The 21925-nt window shown below is 43.4% G+C and overlaps 1 protein-coding gene across 2 annotated transcripts in view; it reads right to left on the bottom strand.

The window, feature by feature from the left end:
• Positions 1–230: 230 nt before the first annotated feature.
• The window catches only part of gnal2 (guanine nucleotide binding protein (G protein), alpha activating activity polypeptide, olfactory type 2), an 86196-nt gene continuing 64501 nt past the window's right edge, over positions 231–21925 (bottom strand). For both annotated transcript variants that reach the window (XM_084327994.1, XM_084327995.1), the window contains exons 6-12: positions 21838–21892; positions 21655–21728; positions 19684–19742; positions 17050–17170; positions 16803–16933; positions 8460–8527; positions 231–3406 (exon numbers count right to left, since the gene is read on the bottom strand). In XM_084327994.1, the coding sequence (XP_084184120.1) occupies positions 3260–3406; positions 8460–8527; positions 16803–16933; positions 17050–17170; positions 19684–19742; positions 21655–21728; positions 21838–21892 (655 nt within the window). In that variant the 3' untranslated portion in view covers positions 231–3259. The remainder of the gene's footprint in view (positions 3407–8459; positions 8528–16802; positions 16934–17049; positions 17171–19683; positions 19743–21654; positions 21729–21837; positions 21893–21925) is intronic.

Below are 21925 nucleotides of genomic sequence, written 5' to 3'. Positions count from 1 at the left end.
CCAAACATTTTCCATAGCACCTTTAACTTAAAAAAATAAAAAGAGTACCATCACGTTTACCACACTGTCATTTCACCAAGGTGGTGGTAGTAGTAGTAGTAGTATCTGGGGCCCCTGTCAGTTGACAACGTCTACGAAAGCAGAGACATGGGCTCACCGCGTGGGGCGAGGCAGCAGGGAGAAGCAACGGCCACAAACACACCAAGTGGACACCAGGGTGGAAATAAAGCAAGGTCCTCTAATGTGCCTCTTTATTTAAAGAAAATAAAAATGTCATTTTTAAATCATCCTCCCAGGCCAAACAAGGGGTTCACACCTCCAGTCACTTCGCTCTCTCTCTCTCTCTCTTGGGGACAGACGTGTACTCTAGAAGAGAAGGCTGATGCTGTTTGTACAGGGAGAAGAGCTTGTCTTGTTGGGTGCTGCTCACACATTCATAGTGCCTGTGCCATCGGTAATGGCTCCAAAGGACCAAAGAATTTTACTAATATTGCACGCTCTCATTTACTCATCTTCATTCTAGACATGCTTTCCTATGTGTGTATGTATACATATTTACCGTATACATACATTAGGTATGTACACCTAGGCACACACATAATTAAACATGTATAATTGTACATATATATTTATATAGACCTATAAATTTACATGTACATACATTTATAAAAGATTTAACACGCACAACATACACTCGACTCTCATACGCACGCACACACACACACACACACACAATGCGTCTGTGAGTCTTGTTTTATGTACACATGCGCACACATGCGCACAGGCACACACATGTACAGGTCTCAGACGTACTTCATATCGAAAAAAAAAAAAGGTTGGTTCCTATTAAAAACAACACCAGGTTGCAATTTTGGACACTTTCAATGGATTTCCAATGTTCGTTTTAAAGCTGTGAAATTCCAAAAAAAAAAAAAAAAGAATAAAATGAAAAAAGGAGGAAAAACGAAACAAAAGAAAACAAAAAAAAAAGGCATGGCGCTGCAACATCTGGTCTTCACCGCAGGTAAGTGGTTAATTTGCATAATGTATACAGGTTTTTAGGATTTCCCCCCCCTAGTTTTATTTATTTTTAAAAAATTTTACTAAACAGCATTTCCTTTTTTCTTTCTTTTTTTTATAAACCAGAAAAACTAAACTCTACAGAGAAAGTCCCCGACCTCGCAGTCTCCTCGCTGCAGATAAGAGGTTGACATCAAGCTGTACAGCGCAGTCAAAAACATACTTACATCTGAGCTCATTTACAAGTACAGCCATAATCAAGGCACAAAGATCTACAAGTAGATTTGTTTTTCTTTCAATAAAGTTGTACAAAATAATATTACATTTTACAGTCTGTACAGGATAAATCGACCTTGCACAGTGTACAAGTTAACAAAAAAAACAAAAAAGAATTCTCTCTCTCTCTCTCTCTCTCTCTCCCGCACCCAGTTCCTCGCCCCTCCAGAAGATCTCTTAAGCTAAAAAGGATGGTTTTGTGTGAAAAGAACAACAGGTCTGAGTCTGTAACGGCGGCTTCTCCTTCAGGGACCTGCTATAAGCCGAGAGGCGGAGCCAAGGTGCAGAGAGGCAGAGCCAAGGTGCAGAGAGACCGCTCCTTTTCCTTCATTCCAATCGTTCCTTCAGCTGTTCGTTCGTTCTTTCTTTCTCTCACTTACCCCCCCTCCCCTCCCCTCCATATGTGTGTGTGTATTATGTGTGTCTCTAGGCCACACTGTCGAGGGCGGGGGGAGGAGGGGCGAGGGAGGCCGGGTCAGAGGGCCCCTCCCCCCTACACACACACCCCCCCACACACACACATGCGCGGTCCACCTGCAGCTCGACGCGCTATAACGTTGTGTGACAGTAATAAATATTGTGATGCTACATTGTGTGTATTCTTCCTCCAAAAAAGTTATTAAGGAACCTGATGCAAAGTGCATTATCTCTTCACCCCCCCTCCTCCTCCTCCTCCTCCTCCTCTCCCCTCCCTTCATTCGCCATCGAGCCGTCGTCTAGGTCGAGAGGAGAGGCGGAGGAGCCATTGTAATGGAGAGGGCATGGCGGGGGGGGAGAGCAAGATTAGGTTGTGATGCCAGCTTTGACTGGCAGGTGACATACAAACTCAAAACACACACACACCATGAGCCCTCCCACGCTCTCCCTCTCTCACACACAGACACGCTCTCCCTCTCTCACAGACACGCTCTCCCTCTCTCAGAGACACGCTCTCCCTCTCTCTCACACACACTCTCCCTCTTTCTCACACAGACATGCTCTCCCTCTCTCACACACAGACATGCTCTCCCTCTCTCACACACAGACACGCTCTCCCTCTCTCACACAGACACGCTCTCCCTCTCTCACACAGACACGCTCTCCCTCTCTCTCACACACAGACACGCTCTCCCTCTCCCTCTCACACACGCTCTCCCTTTCCCTCTCACACACACACTCTCCCTCTCTCTCACACACAGACACGCTCTCCCTCTCTCACACAGACACGCTCTCCCTCTCTCACTCACACAGACACGCTCTCCCTCTCTCTCACACACAGACACGCTCTCCCTCTCTCACACAGACACGCTCTCCCTCTCTCACTCACACAGACACGCTCTCCCTCTCTCGCACAGACACGCTCTCCCTCTCTCGGACATGCACGCTCTCCCTCTCTCGCACAGACACGCTCTCCCTCTCTCGGACATGCACGCTCTCCCTCTCTCGCACAGACACGCACGCAGACTCTCACGCCTCTACACTGAGGTCCTGTGGGTGTGGCTTACATGTCCACCCGCCAGTACAGGTCCAATGACACAAAGCCAACGTCCAAAAAAAGAAGAGGAGGGGGGAGGAGGAGGGTAAGGAGGTAGCCCAAGGCTTAGTGGAATGACAAAAAACATCAAGGCATTCAAAAAGGAAGGATGAAAAAAAAAGAAGGAAAAAATTAATAAAAAGTGTTACGCGATAACTGTTCCCCGACCTTCCTTCTACATCGGTGAAATGTGGGGGAGGGGGGGGGGGGTGAATCGGTCTCCAAAAGAAATTCCAATAAAAAAAATAAAGACTAAAAAATCTAACTTAAGCAAGAGGAAGAGGATTTGACACACTTCAGTAGTACTTCGTAGCCCTCGACAGGGTGGGGGTTCGAGGGGGGGGGGGGATTTGTTGTTGTTGTTTTTTTGGGGCGGGGGAGGGGGTCGAGGATGCAGAAGGGTGGAGAAAACACAGAAGGCTGACGGAGAGGAGTTGGTCGTCGTCTCCATCACAAGAGTTCGTACTGCCGCAGGTGCATTCTCTGGATGATGTCCCGGCAGTCGTTAAACACCCGCCGGATGTTCTCCGTGTCCACGGCGCAGGTGAAGTGGGGGTAGCAGTAGTGTCTGCCGTCCCCGCTCGCAGTGCTGATCCGCTGGGGGGAGGGGGGAGACAGAGCAGGCGTCAGAACCAGACCTCACACACACAACCCATATGGTTCATCACACCACTATTGCATCAATTACTATTGGGTTGTTAAGTGTATTCATGTCTGGGGCCAAACGCATCCGCTTCAGACAGCGGGATATACTAGGAGCGCATTCACCAAACATTATGTGACCGGGCCCAGCGGTAAGAGACTCGTGTCTGGAAGTCAGACTGCGAGAAAATGAATGAAATGTTTTTTTTTCTCTCCAAATGATCAGTTTGAATGTTTAAGAACATATTTACTGTAACAGCTAACAGTTATAGTATCTCTAAGTAAATAGTAAAAACATTTGTTTAGAAAAGGCAGTTTGTGACACCTAGTACCTGACTGCCAAATGCAGGCAAACATTGAGATTGTATTTCCTTTGTTTTTCTCTGCTCTGAGACTTGAGGTTTAACTAGACTGAATTGAATTGAATTGATTTGTTATCCTTACAGTTGTCTCGCCTTGTTGTCTTATTGTTATGATTTTATATGCTGTGTGATTTTATGTTATTTTTGTGCTTATTTCTGTATGTACACTCAATGTGACTTTGAGTTTAAATAAAGGTTTGAAATCAAATTTCCCACTTTTGTAACAATGGGATTATTACGCCCATCGAGTGAGAAGTTGTTTTTGTTGGGAGTTAGGAGAATATAACGGAGATGATGTGAGATTTTACGAGAGTGAAGTCGTATGTCTCTTGCTCAACTTGCCGGATTCGACTGACTTTTGAGTTACAGCCTACTGGGTCGTCTTTTAAACGTTTCCCTCGATGATCACGGATCGCTTCGACATGACTTCAGTCTTCGTAAGAAGCCATGTGGATTAGCGGTGGACTCACACCCAAACACAGCTGAGTCAGGGCTTCTCCACTCCTCTCTCCCTTTCCATTGTATGTGTGTGTGTGTGTGTGTGTGTGTGTGTGTGTGTGTGTGTGTGTGTGTGTGTGTGTGTGTGTGTGTGTGTGTGCGAGAATGTAGGCGAATCAGTGGAGAATGCAGGCAGATGCCTAGAGTAGGGAGGTCAAGCATTTTTCTGCCGTCACCAAAAATATATACAGTGTGTATATATATAAATAATTATTTTGTTACAGCAACTTCCTGTAATCACTTGACCGGCTATAATCCATTATAATTGATCATGGAAAACGGCCTTTTGAGCCTCTGAGAGGATTGTAAATAACAGAGAGAACGCGCGCACCGTTTTGGCCGCATTGAATTCCTAATAGGTGGTTAAAAACTCAAAAGTCCAGAACAGAAAGTATAATCCGATTTCACAGGGTTGTAGTCGAGACTTGGGGAAACATTTGGATGCAAAAACCTTGATGTTGGCTCCTATTTAATGCCATTTTGACGCCACTGTGTGTGCACAGGGGTTGGCTACAATTTGAGTGGTTGTTTTGTGGAGCTATGCACCTAGAAATGAGGTATGTATCTAGAACTGAAAGGATTTGCTCAAAATAAATCATATCTTTTTTTTTATCCACTTTTTCTCCCATTTTCTATATTTTCTCCCATCCCAATTTCGTATCATCCAATTCAACCCTCCCCTGTCACGAACGCTGTTTCTTGCCTCCCACAAGCCGGCTGCAATGTGGACTAAGTCATACATAGCACAAGTCCCCTCCGGTACTTGAGGTAACAGCAGTCGCATCTTTCCACCTGCGCAGCTCGATCTCTCAGTGGCGAGGAGTAACGCGTGGGAGGCTCACGCTGCCCCCGACACTTCCTGATTCTACTGCGCAGGCGCACCAACCGACCTGTAGGAGTCGCTGTCCACAACGCCCGATCCCCACCCATCAGTTTCCCACCCCCTAATACGGCCAATGTGTATTAGTATGAACGACCAGCTAAACTGAAAGCAATGTGGAGCAAACAGGCGAGCCCAGCGTCTCTGCATTCGTGGCGAGCGCCTTGCCCACTACACCACGTAGCCGCCCCCAAAATAAATCATATCTATAAATAGTAACCATACTTGGGAATATTATTTGTCTGTATTTATGTTGTATGTATGTAAGTAGGTAGGTATGTAAGCCTATCCATGTTATATGTTTTGTTCGCCTCCGTTTGTGATCAGGCTCCCTCCAAAAGCTTTAAATAGCTTCTTGGGAGACCTGGCACACTACACAATTCCGATGATGATGATACCATGATGATGATATTTATTGTATTGTATCGTATCGTGTGTGTGTGTGTGTGTGAATAAATTCAAATTCAAATAAAAAATTCAAGAAAGGAGGTCTGTACCTAGAAAGGAGGTCTGTACCTAGAAAGGAGGTATGTTTGAGGAGCTGAGAACAAAATTTGACCTTAACGGTAATCATTTCTTTAAATACCTCCAAATTAGAAACTTTGTAAGAGTCAGCCAAGAGGGCAAACTAGATAGACCAACACGCTCACAGATGGAAAAAAGGATGTTAAGGAACAGCGTGAGAAAAATCATATCGGAATTCTACAACCTACTGGTAGATCACTCACCAGAAAGTTCAAAGTATAAATTAAATGCCTGGAGGGAAGACTTACAACTTGAATTGTCGGAAGAGGAATGGGAAGTGGCATGTGCAGAGGCACACACTAACTCTATAAATGTACGTCTCAAACTAATTCAGTATAAATGGGTTATGCGGACATATGTGACACCGGTGGATTTAAACAGATATAACCTAAACATACCTGACATATGCACAAAATGTATGGATACGAGAGGAACATTGTTCCATTGCATCTGGCAATGTAGAAAGATTGAAGCATTTTGGGAAGAGGTAAGAGTCATCATAAAATTATTTCAAAATAAATGGAACCAAAATTCTTTCTTCTAGGGTTATACCCAGAAAAGCATAACTATAATAAATACGAGCAGGCATTAAAGACCTCAGTATGTGCAACGCCAAAAAGTGTATTGCAATGTTCTGGAAAAGAGTGCATAGACCAAGCACTACATACTGGTTAAGACAGATGTTGTCAAGTCTTCCATTAGAAAGAATATCTTTTTTTTTTAAACTTTGACCAGTCAGCTGGTTCTTTTCGCGTTTATCGCTTTTTCTGGTCAAGTATGACCGACAGAAACAGGTTGAATGGGGGTATAGATGGGGGGAAAGACACTGAGAAAGTACGGCTTGTCCGGGAGTCAAACTCGCTACCCCAGATCCGTGATGCGCACGGTTGTCCCCGACGCCGAAATAGCGTTCGAGGTACGCGGTGAGCTACTGGAGCTCCCTAGAAAGAATATCTTATACATTAAAAGCTAAACAACAACAATTTGAGAAAATATAGAGACCCTTCATGGACTATGTTAAGGACCTAGATCTAACTGATGACCAAGTAAATGACTAGCTTCAAATAAAAAATTCTGTTTCAGCAATTCCGAGCTTGTATATAGTAGTAGTATAGAGATGCAGGGGCTGGGGGGGGGAGGAGTAGATGAGACCGGCAAATTTGCCAGGGGGAACATGTGGGAGGGGTCGGCCTTGGGAAATACTTTTAGTACTAGTAGGTAACATTCATGTTTTGAATGGAGGATAGAGGATTACCTAGGGTTAAAACGGGAGAGGCCAAAATATGATTTAAAATGTTTGTTATATTATTTCAAATGTATGTCCTGTGTAATGTTTGTTGAACTGCAAAAGGGGAAAAGTATATATATATAAAAAAAAAAAATAACATAACCAAGATGATGCAGGCGTTTGTCTTGTGAACTGTTTAACACTTTCTTTGCCAGGCTTATGTACATCATTATACCATCCTCTGCCAGCTCTATTTGTCTATGGAGAAGTTCCCCTTCTTTGCAGGGCTATAACTTTTTAAATTGTATTGCTAAATTGACATTACTATGGCCCATTCAACGTCAATTATCTATCGTTTAGGATGTGGGAACGTTATACTTTTTCATTCACATATTCATACTAAAATACGGTCTAAAGTATAAATATGTTTTTATCGTTTTCTGCAGCATTTTGCAGAACGTGATTTATAGCCCTAAATGCATTATATTGATGATCAAATACAGTTTGATAGCGATCGGCGCGAGATAACACATTTCAAATGGACGTGTTGACCGGATGGGGGGGGGTCGTTTATAATTCCGTGGCCAACGTTAGATGATTCATCTAGTGTGGGTGATATGATCATTAGAGCAGTTTGTATCGAACACGGTAAAAAAAAACGCTGAAACTTACCCCAGTCTCCTCGGGCCGTTGGGCGATGAGCAAAAATATTCCTATTATGGGATGTTGAAATATGCGATCCATCTCCAGGTTGTATAATAGTATATACGTCCAAATCATGTTGTTTATCGAGTTATTGGTAACGGATCGCTATCCATTGTGTCGCGCTCGAGTCCCGGGACCTATAGCGAGTGATCGGACCGAATTTGGATGAGCACCAGTTTCCGTTTCCGGTTTCCGGTTTGGGCGATCCGCCGATCCGCCACCAGATGGCGCTCTTGAACCGTTGGAGAGTTGAGAGGGGATCAACAGTAGATCTCAAGTCTCCGGGGGAGAAATATGATTGCGATCACAGATTTTTGAAATATTGATCTCAATGACGTGTTACGGCGTCATTGGCAGAATTAGCATGGCGGGGAATGACGAGTTAAGGCGTCCTTGGCGACCAAAGTGTAATGAAAAAAGAAAAAGTTGTAAAAAGAAAATGACAAAGAACTGAAAAATGAAAATAAAAACATGAACAACAATAAAAAGTCACCATGCCAGTTTAGACTGGTGGAATCTGAGGCTGAGAGGAGCCAGAGGTAAAATGATCCTGGTGTTATCCATAAACATTGCAGGAATATTTTCTGACCTCAATATGGAGTCACCTTCCGAAAAAGCTTGGGACGCCCTGGGCCCATACGCATCACATTTCTACGAGTAGGAATACTGGTCCAGGACCAGTGTTTGGGTCACATGGGCCATATACACCACATTAGTTATGATCCAATCTGGTCTCAGATCAGCAATCCAACTCTTTTTTGTACAGGCCCCCGATCTACGCAATACACAAGTCGACGGCAAGTTACTTACGAGGAACTCGTCTCGGATGAAGAACTTAGCTCTCGTCACTTTGGGGTCTTCACCAGGTTCAGGGGTTGCTGAAAGAAGCAGGGAGAAAGAAGCGTTAGCCAGCAGAACACTGAAGCAGGACTACGGACGGTGTGTAGTGATCATAGTTATAAAACGAGTAGCTCAAATCAAGCAAACTGATTGGTTCACAACCATGGTATAATGAGCGTATACCCTCAGCTATGATCACTCCACGTCTGAGGGGGGAAAAGATGGAGGCGACTGGGGCTGACGCATGTTTAGTTAAAAAGAGGCTAAAAATGGCCGATAGCGTAATCTAGGGCTGGGCGATATAACGATAACGATAAATATCGCGATATATTTTAATAATCGATATCGAATATCGAAATTAAAAAAAAATCGAAAAATCGTTTTTTTTTTTATTTATACCTGCAACAGGGCAGTTTTAAAACCAGAGACAGTGGACAGACTTGTCTTTCTTGCCTGCAACTTAAAGTAATGGCTTTGCTTGACCAAATTCAGATTTCTTTTTCTCTTGTCCATTTATTTTGTTTGCTTTCTAATTTAAAATACATTTTGAAACCGTCTGTACACAGTAGGCTATGTGTGCTAGCAGAACTAGACTCCAGTCACGAGTCACAGTGCACATGTGCGGTGGTTTGTCCACCAAAAAAGCGCCAAAAGATCGAAAATAAACTAGCAGAGCCAGAACTGTTCAACTCCTCTGGAGCCACAGCCAGCAGAGAAGCCGGTTTACTTTAGCTTTTAAACCAGCTGCAGCCTGAGGGGATGTAACACTAAAGATGGCGGCAATGACAAAGAATTGCTGCAAAATAAACATACATCTGTTGTTAAAAAAAAAATTAAAAATCTTTTTATACTTATAACAATTCGATAATTATCGATATCGAGAAATAAAATAAAATTATCATATCGTTATCGCGATATGATTTTTTTCCATATCGCCCAGCCCTAGCGTAATCAGACGAATAAATCGATGATTCTATCAAGATCATTTGATTATTGACACTTCCGCTAAGTTTATTAAAGTAGCTACTAACTGGGGAGACTGATTAATTACAGATGAAGGAATTTAAACTGAATGTCTCTCGTCTGTTGATGTGTAGATTTGTTTGTGGTGGTCCAAACGCAGCATCAGACAGGCCCACTGCAATTAACCAAACTGATACACTGACTAGAACAGCACTGAGAAACAACTCCCGCACTACGGCACACATTGACCTGTAATTACACTATTGTAACTAACAAGACCTAACATAGCATCCCCACCTATCAAGTAACAAGACCTAACATAGCATCCCCACCTAGCAACTAACAAGACCTAACATAGCATCCCCACCTATCAACTAACAAGACCTAACATAGCATCCCCACCTACAGTATCATCTAACAAGACCTAACATAGCATCCCCACCTATCAACTAACAAAACCTAACATAGCATCCCCACCTACAGTATCATCTAACAAGACCTAACATAGCATCCCCACCTATCATCTAACAAGACCTAACATAGCATCCCCACCTATTATCTAACAAGATCGATCTTTGACCAATTTGAATATGATTTCATAGCACAGGTTCTTGACTGACTAAAGTGTTTCCCATTAATTACCTAGACTTTTGCCCTGCCACCGTTTCATAATGAACCAAAAAATATTTGGACACTTCTCATATCATATCATGAAGGATCTCTAACGTTGGGCGGCCGGGTAGCGCAGAGGACTAAGCGTCTGCCTACCACCGCAGAGACAGTGGGCTCGAATCCAGCAGCGTTGCCTCCGGCTTGGTCGGCCGTCCATACTGACACAATTGGCAGTGTCAGCGGGTGGGAAAGCCGGTGGGGTGGGTCCTGTTCGTTGTAAACAGCGACTCCTACAGTTCGGTCGGGGCGCCTGCACAGCGAGGGAAGGATCTGGGGGAGGTAGTGTGACCCTTCCACACGTTACACTCCCCCAGTGAGAGTCCGCGCTGCCAGGTGAAAAGAAGCGTGGGCTGGCTACACATGTGTCGGAGGAAGCATGTGATAGTCTCCGCCCTCCCGGACCGACGGTAGGGGGTAGAGTGCGCAACGACCAGGGAGGGGATTGGGAATTGGCATAACAACTAACATTGGGATGGGAGACAGAAAAACGGAAAAAGGAGGGGGAAAAATATTAAAAAAGAAAAAGGATCTCTAACGTTGCTTCAGCAAAGCATGTCTCACTCCCAGTCAGTCACCCCTGAAAATGAGATAATCGAGATAAAATGATTGTGCCGTATGCAGTGTGGCTAATTTTGCCTTGTAAATACAGCGCACCCTTCCTTCACAGTGGTGTGCTCCGCCCCTCCCCCTCAAGCCCAAACAGTAGTTTCAGCTCGTGTCAGGAGGGAGGAGGGTTATTTCCAGTTACTTTACATTTCCAGTTATTTTTAAATGTCTTTGGTAACTTGTAGAAGATGACAGAAAGGCAGCCTTTGGTCGAGAAGAAAGGTCAAACTAATTCAGTCATCGTCATGTGATGTTCTCAAATCAATGAGTAATCGTGTTTAATAATCGTGATTTCAATATGAATCAAAATAATCGTGATTATCATTTCTGCCATAATCAACTGTAGCACACGTGAAAATGCAGCTCAACACAGATCATTCTTCATTGTAGCGAGTGTCCAACATTAGCATGAACAGAATGCCAGCTTTGGTTGAGGCTAAATGAAGCGAGATGCATGTCATGTTACCTTATCATAGAAGTGTAGGACATGTAGACTTGGAGGAATCAGTTGCTTGCATTAGATACCAGTCCATCCTAGATTTTAACGCTTTGTTTTCCTTTGCATCTATACTTTGTCAACTTGTGAGTTTGATACTATTGGCCTTGGTGCAGCAAAGATACAGGGCCGGGGGTAACGTTAGCTTTAGCTTAGCCTAGTTGTGGTGGATGCTAGCACCTGCCGGCCCTGCCTTGTGACGGTGACATTCTGCCGTTTACTCGCCTCTAGCTTTAGCTTAGCTATATGTTGGTGGTGCCGGATGCTAGCTGCTAACATTACATTAACAATAACATACTACGTACTGACTATAGGCTACGGACCATACCGTATGACGTCTATCATACCAGTTAGGGTAAAGATATACAGATTATTTTTCTCATATTTTTTTATATTGATTTTATTTTATTGCCTATATTTATGTCTTTCTACTATTACCCTGCCCACACCTGTACCTCCCCTCCCCCATGCTGCCATCTTATCTTATGCCAGCTTATTAACCATACACTGGCATGTGTACAGGTCCAGCACCAACAGCTTGTGAATGTTAATGACTGTGGGCGGAACCCATCCCAGAACAGTGTGTATGTTGGAAGGATAGAGAGAGGTGCACCGTAGCACTTGATTACAAGTACAAAACAATTAATGTCATTGAAGAAAATAGAAACCTTACAGCCACATTCACAGTAGACAGTGACACAGGAATTATGTAAAATTGCCCCAAAGTGTACAATTTAGGACCTTTTTAATGTTTGTACCCTTGATTTTCAGATCATATAAATATTTCAAGAAGAGAGAGAGAGAGATCCACCACCAGATGATGATGAGTGGAGTGACACTGGAGTTTTAACGTTACGTGTGTCTGTGGAGCAGAAGAGACAGCTTCTCCAGGTAGCACCGTTCATATCTATACAACCAATGTGTTTATGGTTACATTGTTTACGAGAGCACAGCGTTGTTTACAAGAGCACACAGTTCTTCATAGATGTGATCCTTTTGCTCTCAAAGCGCACCACATTGATGCATTTAACTATAAAATGTAAAAAAATATATACCGGTATTTAAATGTACAAAACCCTAGAGGGCCCGCGGAACATTTACATTTAATCATTTAGCTGACGGTTTTATCCAAAGCAACCTACAAGTTCTGTACAACAAGTCAGCAGGAAGGGTACAACTCTGGCAGCTAAGTAACAATGTTCGTCCAACAGTGTCAAATAGGGGTGTAACGGTACGTATATATCACAGCAGGGTCATTACAATAGGCTGAACATTTAATTTTCTTGTTCCCCTAATAATGTTAACCAATGGAAAGAGACACACGCACACACAAATTTTCTTCCACGCTACTTTCCCCTCACAGCTGATCAGAGAACATGGAATCTCTTCTCTAGAGTCTTCTATCTCTGCTTCATGTGAAGTTAAATCTACTCTAGAAGTGAAACTGAAACTTAAAAAGCATACACCGATGGGGGTGGGGGCGGTAGGCAATTAATTTTATCTGAACACAGAATGACACTGGTATCACTGACTACCGCGGCATTGCCTAGGTGGAACTAAAGTATAACTTAATAAAAAAAGTATTATATTTAATAATAATAAATATATAATAATCATTATAAATATTTCTTTCCTGTTGTACCAAACTCGTACCGAATAATAAAAAAAAATCTTTTCTTGTTATTGACTTGTGTCAATCTTCCATGTTTTCGCTATAGTGTCTGCCTTATGTCTCTGATCTTGTTTTGAGTTTATTTTCTAGACCATGTTTACATGTATTTCGTTCATATATGTTTATGGTCAATGGGATGGGAGTGGAACTTTGTACAAGCCCTTTGGGCTTTGTTCCCTCCTAGCACTATTTAATTTTTTTAAATAATGTGCTAAATAAATAAACTAAACTAAACATTATGTGCAAAATAAATCAGCATTTTCTTTTTCGTGAAGTGAATCTGTAACACGTACATTCTGGTAGATTCCTGGAATGTACTAAAGGTAGAAGGTTGGTTCCCAACACCTCACCAAGCTGCACCAACCTGTACCAAGCTGCACCAACCTGTACCAAGCTGCACCAAGCTGCACCAACCTGCACCAAGCTGCACCAACCTGCACCAACCTGCACCAAGCTGCACCAACCTGCACCAACCTGCACCAACCTGCACCAAGCTGTACCAACCTGCACCAACCTGCACCAACCTGCACCAACCTGTACCAACCTGTACCAACCTGCACCAACCTGCACCAAGCTGCACCAACCTGCACCAACCTGCACCAAGCTGCACCAACCTGTACCAACCTGTACCAAGCTGCACCAACCTGCACCAAGCTGCACCAAGCTGCACCAAGCTGCACCAAGCTGCACCAAGCTGCACCAACCTGCACCAACCTGCACCAACCTGTACCAACCTGCACCAACCTGCACCAACCTGTACCAACCTGCACCAACCTGCACCAAGCTGCACCAACCTGTACCAACCTGTACCAACCTGCACCAAGCTGCACCAACCTGTACCAACCTGCACCAACCTGCACCAACCTGCACCAAGCTGTACCAAGCTGTACCAAGCTGCACCAAGCTGCACCAACCTGCACCAACCTGCACCAACCTGCACCAACCTGCACCAACCTGCACCAACCTGTACCAACCTGTACCAACCTGCACCAACCTGTACCAACCTGCACCAACCTGTACCAACCTGCACCAACCTGCACCAACCTGTACCAAGCTGCACCAACCTGCACCAACCTGCACCAACCTGCACCAACCTGCACCAACCTGCACCAACCTGCACCAAGCTGCACCAACCTGCACCAAGCTACACTAAAACAAATGCTCGCCAAATGGCGTGACGTAACGTAAAGAAGTACAATTACCTTGTTGGCTATTACACCACCTTTTTTGTTGGTTAGTACACTACCTTGTCTAAATGGCTAAGGATTACTAATTTGCAATATTCAGTTCATCGTTTGTAAGGTGCAATGTTTATTTATTTTTTATCCACTTTTTCTCCTCCTGTTTTTCTGTGTTTTTCTCCCATCCCAATTTAGTCGTTATGCCAATTCCCCCCTCCCCTTCCTGGTCGTTGCTCGCATGTGCCCCCCACTGGTCAGTCTAGGGAGCCCTGAAGTCTATCAGATGCTTCCTCCGAGACATAGGAGACAGCCAGCAGCATCTTTTCACCTGCCAGCGCGGACATTGGTGAGGTGTAACGTGTGGGAGGTCACACTACCCTCACGATCTCCCTTCCTCGCTGTGCAGGCGCCCTGACCGACCTGTAGGAGTCGCTGTTTACAACGACCAGAATACCACCCCACCGGCTTCCCTCCCGCTGACTCTGCCAATTGAGCCAGTATGACGGCCGGCCAAGCCGGAGGCAACGCTGACAGCCGGATTCGATACCAGTGTCTCTCGCGTTGGTGACGAGCGCTTAGTCCGCTACGCCACCGAGCGGCCAAGGTGCAATGTTTATAATATTTTCCTCAAACTGAGCTCCTCAATCTGACACGTGATTGCATTTTCAGGTGACCTGCCATGACAAAATTAGGGTTCCTGTCAGTTTCCCTAATTTAAGTTACCTGCTGGTCACATAATGTTTGCATGGCCAGTCACCTGCAAATGCAACCATGTGTCCGATTGCGTAGCTCAGTTTGAGGAAAAGCCATTATGGAAACAGTGCTGGGATTATAAACATTGCAATTTCAAAACGGTCGACTGAATATTGCAACATCATGCCATTGGCGCAACCAAAGAAGTGTAACAAAGCCAACAACTACCTTATGCATACTGCACCTTATGTGACACTGTGAATATATTTTTCAGCTAGTTAGATAGTAAATTATATTGACCTATTTGTTTACACTGCTTGTGTTGTTTTTACTACCTGTACCCCCCCCCCCTTCCCCCATGCTGCTATGATGCCTGAATTTCCCCAAGGGGATCAATAAAGGAATATCTTATCTTAACATCATCATCTTGCGCCCAATCTGTCTTGCTCACCTCTGTTCACCTACCCCCAGTCATCTCTTAGCTATGGCCACTTGGCCAGTCACCATAGTCAGTCACCATAGTCAGTTACCAGTCAGTAACCATAGCCAGTCACCATAGTCAGTCACCAGTCAGTAACCATAGTCAGTCACCAGTCAGTAACCATAGTCAGTCACCATAGTCAGTCACCATAGTCAGTAACCATAGCCAGTCACCATAGTCAGTCACCATAGTCAGTCACCAGTCAGTAACCATAGCCAGTCACCAGTCAGTCACCATAGTCAGTCACCAGTCAGTAACCATAGCCAGTCACCATAGTCAGTCACCATAGTCAGTCACCATAGTCAGTCACCATAGTCAGTCACCATAGTCAGTTACCAGTCAGTAACCATAGCCAGTCAGTCCCCATAGTCAGTCACCATAGCCAGTAACCATAGCCAGTCACCATAGCCAGTAACCATAGAACAGAACACCACTCTCAGAATTCCACGATATTCAAGAACATCCCCGCGACCAGCATGAATATTGTAAAGGGAAATATCTTCCTCTGAGGTAGTCTGTCCTGGGCCTCCTGGCCGTCCTCCCACGCTCAAGACTCAAACTCAGAGGTGACCGTGCTTTCGTAGTTACAGCCTGTGGAACAGCCTTCCCTCCTTCATCAGACTCTAGTTACAGAGACTGTGGAACAGCCTTCCCTCCTTCATCAGACTCTAGTTACAGAGACTGTGGAACAGCCTTCCCTCCTCCATCAGACTCTAGTTACAGAGACTGTGGAACAGCCTTCCCTCCTCCATCAGACTCTAGTTACAGAGACTGTGGAACAGCCTTCCCTCCTCCATCAGACTCTAGTTACAGAGACTGTGGAACAGCCTTCCCTCCTCCATCAGACTCTAGTTACAGAGACTGTGGAACAGCCTTCCCTCCTTCATCAGACTCTAGTTACAGAGACTGTGGAACAGCCTTCCCTCCTTCATCAGACTCTAGTTACAGAGACTGTGGAACAGCCTTCCCTCCTCCATCAGACTCTAGTTACAGAGACTGTGGAACAGCCTTCCCTCCTCCATCAGACTCTAGTTACAGAGACTGTGGAACAGCCTTCCCTCCTCCATCAGACTCTAGTTACAGAGACTGTGGAACAGCCTTCCCTCCTCCATCAGACTCTAGTTACAGAGACTGTGGAACAGCCTTCCCTCCTCCATCAGACTCTAGTTACAGAGACTGTGGAACAGCCTTCCCTCCTCCATCAGACTCTAGTTACAGAGACTGTGGAACAGCCTTCCCTCCTCCATCAGACTCTAGTTACAGAGACTGTGGAACAGCCTTCCCTCCTCCATCAGACTCACCCCATCCATCAATTATTTCAAGTCTTTTAAGCTTTCAAGCTTAAAACATACTACTCACTAGCGTTTGAATCTTGGTTTTGTGCTGCTTGTATATAGTGTATATGTCTCTTCTATGTACTGATCTTTGTATGCCTGCTTTGCCGTATTTTAATGTGTTATTATGTATAAGGCCTTGTACAGCACTTTGGTCAACAAAACATGCTTTATAAACAAAGTTGACTCGACTTCGGAGTGCAGCGTGAACGTACCTTCATTTGGTACGGTGTAGCGAGCATATTCAGGGAAGTAGTCTTCGATTCTGGATTTCCCAGCTAATACTTTCTCAGCCAGCATGTCCTGCTTGTTCAGGAACAAGATGACCGATATAGTGCGTAACCATCTGAAGAAAACACACAAACACACAAACATTATGAGCAACAATATCTCCCACAGAGTCTTCTGGGAAAAAAGGTGGCGTGGCTTTTCCACTGTTTTCGTGACGTTATTCGAACCGACCTGTTGTTCCAAATACTGCGGAAGAGATCCAAGGCCTCCCGTAGCCTGTTGGTGTTGTTGTCTTCCCTTATGACCATGTTGTAGCTGCTGCTGGCCACGACAAAGATGATAGCAGTGACATCTGCAAGCAGAGAGGAGACGACCACCACAGCACTCATTTACATAATTATATTATACCCAAGACAACAAACTATAGACTAGCAATATAACTCTGTATGATAGCATGTACAATAATGCTGTATATACCGTGTATATATATATGTACTGTATATAATTATCCACATCTGTCTGAATATACCCACATACAATCCTTTTTATATACCTATTTTTATACCTGCATATAACTTTTATATAAATTTCCCCAAGGGGATCAATAAAGGAATATCTTATCTTATCTTGTATGATAGCATGTACAATAATGCTGTATATACCATATATATATATATATTTACTGTATATAATTATCCACATCTGTCTGAATATATATAATATATATTTTTATATACCTATTCTTATACCTGCATATAACCCATATAACTTTGTACGATAGCATGTACAATAATGCTGTATATACCATGCATATATACATGTACTGTATATAATTATCCACATCTGTCTGAATATACCTGCATATAATCCTTTTTATACATCTGTAGATACTAAATCTATATATGTACATATCGCTTACCTAGTCTTACTAGTTACGCTGCTGGCCAGTATGACTTACTACCATAGTGTTCTTATACCTGTATCACTGTACATAATAATACTATAAGACTGTACATACATACTGGCAATATCACCTCCTGGTTTGGGAATAGCACCGCACAAGACCGTAGCAGACTACAGAGAGTGGCCCGCTCAGCCGAACGCACAATTGGAGGGGGGGCTTCCCACTCTCCAGGGCATTTACAACAAGCGGTGCATGGGCAAGGCTAAGAGAATTATCAAAGACTCGACTCGAGCCACCCAAACAACTGCCTCTTTGAACTGCTGCAGTCAGGCAAGCAATACAGGAGTCTCATGGCAAGCACAGAAAGACTCAGAAGACGCTTCTATCCCCAGGCCATCAGGATGCTCAACAAACAATAACACTATGTAACAACCATCAAATGCACTCACAGCACACACATCCACACGCACACACTCACTTTAAACATACAACTCACTGCAGCACCCACTTTAACCACTTTAGTACACCTAAGCACACTTTATATTTATCCGTAAAGAATTTGCACTACAACCCATACCTCATTACACCTTACTGTAAATTATATTGTACCTAAATTGTACCTCATCCCACTTCTGCTTTGCACTGTATAGTATATTGTATGGTAACTCAGTTACTTCTACTCTACATACAGCATTGTATATATGTATATACTGAACATTTTTGTCTACGTACTTGACTTCTATTTTATACTTGCTATACTTATTTTATTATCTATTTTTGCCTAGCACAGTCTCTGGAGCGAAACAGAAAGAAGCATTTTGTATAAAAGTATTCTGTACTTCTGTATGACAACTAATAAAGAAACTTGAACTTGAACATCCGATTAGCACTATTACTCAGTAGTACTCATTTATATATACTCCAGTTTAATCACTTGTACGTTGTATATTACTATTGCACTTTACGGTTACAATTGCACGCCAAACTTATTTTCGTTGTACTGTACTTGTGCTGTATGATGACAATACATTTTAATCTAATCTAATAAAAAAATGGCACTCAGGACAATAAATAAATAAATGTTAGCAGCAGGCCTTCGTGTAACGAACTGTTATGCGCAAACAAGAGCGCGTCACTCTCATATATAGGTCGGCGGTGTCACCAGAGTGGTTGATGGACAGCTTGCTCGTTCCAATCATTTGACTTGGTCGTTCCTTTGATTGGATGTTGTTGTTTTAGCTCCTGCCACTTACCGGAATGACATTTCTTTTCATTTCGGTGTCAAACATCTTATGTTTTTGAGTACTAGTGATTACTGTCGAGATATAATAAGAAATCTAAAATGTTGACAAGTCTGCGGCAGCCTATAGCTCCTTTAACTGAAAATACTGTTAAAGGAGCTATAGGCCTTTTTACATGTGGGTTCCAAGATATTCTTGATACAAAACTGCCAACAGGCTACAAAGTGTATCTGGAAACGTGTCTTAAAACACCACATGAATCCAGGAAAAAGTCACTGCATTTAACTCAAATCTAAGGAGGCCAGTGGTCAGTTGACCCCGGGGAAGAGCGGAGGCACGCCATTGAAGGTGTTGTAAAGATGTAATTTATTTTTTATTATTATTTTTTTTTTCACTTATTTTGATCTATGTACGAGTTATCTTACTGGAGGTACCATTGAATGTATGTATTATTTCTATATGATAACAGTAAAAGTGGACTTAAAGATTCTAAGAGAGAGAAAAGGGGAGGGGGGAGGAGGTATGTGGGTATACTTGTGTACAGGTGTGGAGAAAAGGAACTAAAAATAATTGACGGCAATGAAAACCTGACTTGTGTACTGTAAAACCCAATAAAAATATTGTAAAAAAAAAAGAAAATCTAAGGAGGCAATTTCCAGAGCCTGAGTCACTCAAGCACACATGCGTTACAGGGATTAAAGGGCTGCGCGTCAGGCTCACCGTTAAAGCACTGGATCCATTTCCTTCTCTCGTCTCTCTGGCCTCCAACATCAAACATGCTGTGGAAGAGACAGAATATTAGGTCACACTAATAGAAGAAGACACCGACTGCTGCCACACCGCTGCCCTCCTGTGGCCACACAGAGTACACCGCTCCAGCAGCATGGAGCCTAGTGAGTCACATACATAGATGGCTCTCCTATGAAGATGGTATACCCCGCACCCCACACACACACACAAAACATCTCTATTTGGATGTCCTATGTGGCCTAGTTTACCTGCTAAGAAGTCATTACATTAATGTGACCCAAGTGTCAAATACAGGCAACAGTTTATTTATCAATCATTTAGTATGATATAGTCTATGAACTAACGGCTGTAGAACTCGAGAACTATTAGGAATGTCTGACCACTAAGTGCGTCTGACTCTTAACCACCAAAACCTGCACGGACTACAACGTATATCATGCCAGTTAGGGTGCCTTGTGTATACTGCACCTTGTGTATTATATGCACCTTGTGTATACTGTTTACTTTTACTCGTACTCATAGTATATATTCAGATTAAAATTCATTGTTGCCTATATTTATTGTAACGTATAATAACCGATAGGGCATAAAGACCCTCATTTGTTTACACCATTTATTTTTATATTCAGATTAAAAAGTATATTTATGTCTTTCTACTATTACCATGCCCATACCTGTACCTCCCCTCCCCCCTCCCCCATGCTGCCATGATGCCCAAATGTCCTCAAGGGGATCAATAAAGGAATATCTTATCTTATCTGATCTTAAAGACCCATTTCAAATGGTAGAAGGAGTCTGTTGCGTCTGTCACCGTGGAAGTGGGTCAACTCATCCGACATCTCAGTATATGCTCGGTGGCGTTTAAGACCATGGCCACACCTGAAATGTCACTGGCCACCCTAGATCCGATCATTTCAGAGGCTCTAGTGGGCTCTGTTTTGTAGCTAGGACAAAGATATGGTATCATGTGAAACTAGAGATCTTGAGGAATCTGCACATGGCGGGCATTTCATGCTACTGGTTCCTGTAAAAGTGACAATCTTGCTCTAAAGGCAGGACATTTTGGTAAGGTCAATTAGCTACAATGGGGCCTCTTACCAAAATATAGATGACAAAAGAGGTGATAGCCTATTTATTTGTCACTGTTAATCATCCTGTACAGTAGTGCATCAGTAGCCTTCATAGACTGTAAATGCTCTCCGCAAAATAGGAGACCGACTGTAAACAGTTGTGTGTACAGTAGACCTATAGTCTATTAATTTATGTTTTAGCCTATTATTAGTAGACTAGTAATGCATATAGTTGTGTTTGGGCCTATAGTTTATTAATTTACGTTTTAGCCTATTATTAGTAGACTAGCAAATGCATATAGTTGTGTTTAGGTCTATAGTCTATTCATTTATGTTTTAGCATATTAGTAGACTAGTAATGCATATAGTTGTGTTTAGGTCTATAGTCTATTCATTTATGTTTTAGCATATTATTAATAGACTAGTAGTAATGCCTATAGTTGTTTTTTCTAACACGAAACAATAGCAAAAACGAACCTAAAACGTAATTTTTTGCACACACGCAAAAGTGGTAGTGGCCACCCCCAGACCACCCTTGTAGACCCCTTGGCCACCCCCAGACCACCCTTGTAGACCCCTTGGCCACCCCCAGACCACCCTTGTAGACCCCTTGGCCACCCCCAGACCACCCTTGTAGACCCCTTGGCCACCCCAGTTAAAAGAAATCCTAGCACAGCCACTGTCGCTGCTGGGAGTGTAACCAATGGTCAACTATACACCGTGTCTGAAACCGTGCTGAGCAAGTACAGTAGGAGTCCAATAATAGATAAAATATCAACAAACTGAAAAGGGAATAACTCTGATCTACCCCAACACTGTGTGGAGCTGTGAGTTGCCAGAACCCGGGACCTGAGAGAGAGATATTACTTACTGAAAGTTCACTTTATCTACTTGGAATCTCGTCTCGAAAATCCCTGAAGTTAACACTCGGCAGCGTAGCAAGTCCTGAGGGACAGAGAGATGAACGAGAGACGTCTCGGGTTAATACAGGCGGGCCCTCGAGGAGGAGACTCGTAGACTTGAAAATCTGAGCATATTAACATGGAGCCCGAACCTGATCCGTTGGTGTGTAGTCACTCTGTCTTACAGAGTCGATTCTGTCCAGGAAACTGTGGAGATACAGAGAGAACGGAATTAAAGTC

Source organism: Notolepis coatsorum, assembly GCF_963971535.1.
Source record: "Notolepis coatsorum genome assembly, chromosome: 13".
NCBI lineage: Eukaryota > Metazoa > Chordata > Actinopteri > Aulopiformes > Paralepididae > Notolepis > Notolepis coatsorum.
Note: the sequence above shows the minus strand (reverse complement) of the source record. Positions and strands in the feature narration are given on the sequence as shown.